This window comes from Gossypium hirsutum, chromosome A10 (assembly GCF_007990345.1).
Source record: "Gossypium hirsutum isolate 1008001.06 chromosome A10, Gossypium_hirsutum_v2.1, whole genome shotgun sequence".
Taxonomy (NCBI): domain Eukaryota; kingdom Viridiplantae; phylum Streptophyta; class Magnoliopsida; order Malvales; family Malvaceae; genus Gossypium; species Gossypium hirsutum.
In genome coordinates, this window is record NC_053433.1 from 77,902,184 (window position 1) to 77,905,721 (window position 3,538).

The 3,538-nt window shown below is 43.8% G+C and overlaps 1 protein-coding gene across 1 annotated transcript; it reads right to left on the reverse strand.

The window, feature by feature from the left end:
• Positions 1 to 2,371: 2,371 nt before the first annotated feature.
• On the reverse strand, positions 2,372 to 3,319 carry LOC107960555 (uncharacterized). Its single transcript, XM_016896888.1, has 3 exons — positions 3,138 to 3,319; positions 2,729 to 3,026; positions 2,372 to 2,611 (listed from the first exon to the last, which is right to left on the reverse strand). The coding sequence occupies exons 1-3, from the start codon at positions 3,317 to 3,319 to the stop codon at positions 2,372 to 2,374; spliced, it is 720 nt and encodes a 239-aa protein (XP_016752377.1).
• Between the last annotated feature and the right edge of the window lie 219 nt (positions 3,320 to 3,538).

Here is a 3,538-nt window from a genome sequence, read left to right on the forward strand (position 1 = left end):
CTAACCTCAAAACCCCCAGCCGATTTTTCCCTCTTCAATTCCCAAAATTCAGCCAACTCTTAGCCTCTCTCCTAATCTCTTAAATCTCTCCCCTTATCCCTCCTTAATCCAAGCGTTTGGACTGATCCAAACTCTCCTTTAGCAGAATCCACTTGGACTCCAACACTTACCCCTCCTGCACTTAAAAATAAATGCACCTATTTGTCAACACAAGGAATCGATCCCATGCCTCCCTCAAAGCTCCACACGCCACCTTTTTAGGAGCCTAGTGGCGTCATCCTGGCCACTTTACCAAGGCTCTTTTTGTGATGCAATTTGCCCATCACTCCCCTTAAGGCCACTTAGCTAGAACCACTAACCTTTTAAGTCCAAAATTCAAAATTTCAACCGGGTTTTGGCCAACACATGGGCCTTCTATAAGCCCATTTACCTACTCAAAATATTAATTCCACATCCAAATACAAAATTTTAAAATCTTTACAAAATATTGAAAACCGCGAATAAATCTGAAAATCCGGATGTTACATGAGCTGTCGAGATGCATAAGCAACTACCATTTCGCCTTGTATCAGAACACAACCCAGACCCACATGCGACGCATCACTGTATACCGTGAAGTCTCTCCCAGGCTCAGGCTGTATCAGAACAGGAGCTAGAGTTAAAATAGTCTTGATCTCATCAAAGCTTTCCTGCTGTGCATCAGTCCAAACGAAAGGAACTCCCTTACGCAAAATCTTAGTCAATGAAGCTGTGATCAAAGAGAACCCTTTTGTGAAACATCAATAATATCCTCCCAGCCCCAGAAAGCTACAGATTTCATATGCATCACTCGGCTATTCCCAACTCAACACAGCCTTAATCTTATGAGGATCAACACGAATACCCTCAGCCGAAACCACATGTCCTAAAAAGGTCACTTCTCGGAGCCAGATGTCACACTTACTGAACTTCACAAATAATTGTTTCTCACGGAGAGTCTATAGAACCACTATAAGATACTCATCATGCTTATCCTCTGTCTTAGGATACACCAAAATGTTGTCGATAAATACCACCACAAATTGGTCAAGATAAGTCTGAAACACACGGTTCATCAAGTCCATAAATGTCACTGGTGCATTAGTCAAACCAAAAGGCATAATTAGGAACTCGTAATGTCCATATCGAGTCCTAAATGCTGTCTTATGCAAGTTAGCCTTCTTTACTCTCAACTAGTGATATCCCAATCGTAGATCAATCTTAGAAAACACAGAAACCCCTCTGAGTTGGTTGAACAAGTTGTCTATTCTCGGAAGTGGGTACTTATTCTTAATCGTTAGCTTGTTCAGCTGTCGATAATTGATACACATCCTCATTGTCCCATCTTTCTTCTTTACAAATAGAATAGGTGCTCTCCATGGAGACACACTGGGACGAATGAACCTACGATCTAACGGTTCCTGAATCTGAGCCTTAAGCTCTGTAAGCTCTTTCGGTGCCATTCGATAAGGAGTTATAGACATCGGAGCTGTACCAGGAATCAACTTAATCCAAAATTATACCTCTCTGCTCGAAGGCAACCCTAATAGTTCCACAGGAAAAAATCTAGAAAGTCTCTCACGATTCTAATGTCCTTAGCCGAAGAATCCCTAGAATCAGAAATACTAACGTAGGCCAAGAATGCCTCACACCTTTTCTTCACTAACTTTTTTGTTGCCAATGCAGAAATCACATTAGTCAAATAGTCACATCATTCCCCAATCACGATAACTTATTATCCTCATCGATCCTCAAGACAACCCTTTTCGCCACACAATCTAGACTCACCTGGTGTTTAACCAGCCAGTCCATTCCCAAAATTAGATCAAACTCCCCAAACGGAAGCTCCATTAGAATAGCTAGAAATACTGTTCCTTGGACCTCTAGCGGAACGTCTCTATACAATCTACTAACCGGAACAGTTTGCCCCAAAGGACTTAACACAGTTACCTTACTATTAGTTCTCTCGACTGGAATCCCTAAGGTTTCAGACACAGTATTAGCTACATATGAATGGGTAGAGCCTATGTCTATCAATGCAAGATAAGGTACATCAAATATTAAAATGTACCCGTAATGACGTCTAGAGTATCTTTGTCCTCACGATGATGAGCAGTATAGACCAAAGCAGGCTGCCTCGCCTCAGTCGATCCAGCACCTTTGCCCAGTGTTCTCTGTCCTCGACTCATGCCGTTACCACCCCTGGCCTAACCTTGGCCCCTAGGTGGCTGCTGAACTACTTTCGGCAATTGTACGGTCTCATAACCGGAGCTTGCATCTGAATAGTTCTCAATGGACAGTCTCTAACACAATGCTCAGTCTAACCACATCTCAGACATGCCCCAGTAGTCCTCTAGCACACGCCCGGATGGCGTCTACCACAGTGCCCACAAAGCGCCACCGTAGTAGGTGCAACAGGAGGCCCAACTCTCACTGGCTCATTAGACTTGGCCTTTTTCTTAGGCCTCATCCCAGAACTCAAGGGCTCCAAATCCCTCTTACTCTTCCCTCTGTCTCGATTTTGGCGCTCAGTGCACTTTACCTTTTCGGCGATCTTCGCCTTCTCTACTAGAGCAAAAAAATCATACTCCCTCTGCGGAGCTATTAGAACTCACAAAATATCCCTGAAACCATTCTTAAATTGGACACAGTACTTATACTTGGTTGCCATCATGCCTCACGCATAACGGCTCAACTTCAAGAACTCGACCTCATACTCAGCCACTAAACGATCCCCTTGAGTGAGATTAAAGAACTCCTGTCTCCTAGCGTCAGTATAGTTAGCCGCCACATATTTAGCCTGAAAGGCTGTCTTAAAGAAATCCCATGTCAGTCGGCCGAGCTGGGTGTCCTCCTTAACCGTCAACCACCACTGGTATGCCTCATCACGAAGAAGAGCTACAACCCTCTTTAGCTTCTGTTCAGCAGTAAAATCTAGGTCGTCCATAATTCTATCTGTGGCCTCCATCCAATACTCGGCCACGTTAGGGGTGACTCCAGCAACACTTCTGAATAATTCAGCCCCATTGAATTGGAGTCATTCTGTAACCGACCCTCAGCCACAAGTTTTGGTGTTGGGCCCAGCGACCCTCTCTAAAATCCGTAGCATGGCTTGGGACAGCGCATCGTCCCCAACTGCATGAGTATGAGACCCAGACCCAGTCTCTGTCATAGGTGATATCGGTGTCTCACTAGTATCCAAGTTAGGCAAATTCCCAGATGATGAGGACCCCGCTTGAGCCCCTCTACGGCCTCTGCCACGGCCTCTAGTACCCCGTCCACGAGTACCACTTGCGCTCATTGTAAATTTTAGAATTTATCTGTATTAACAGTTTTATGCATTAGTTAACAGTTTCGATATCTTATTAACGGATATTTTATGTAGTCCATTATCAGAATGTTCAAAGTCGATTATCACGAGTAGTAGTCTCACTACAGTTTTCAGTTTACACTACCTAGAGTGTTTTCAGTGTAATATACTACCTAAAGGAGTTTCAGTATATTCTAATCATACTTTCAG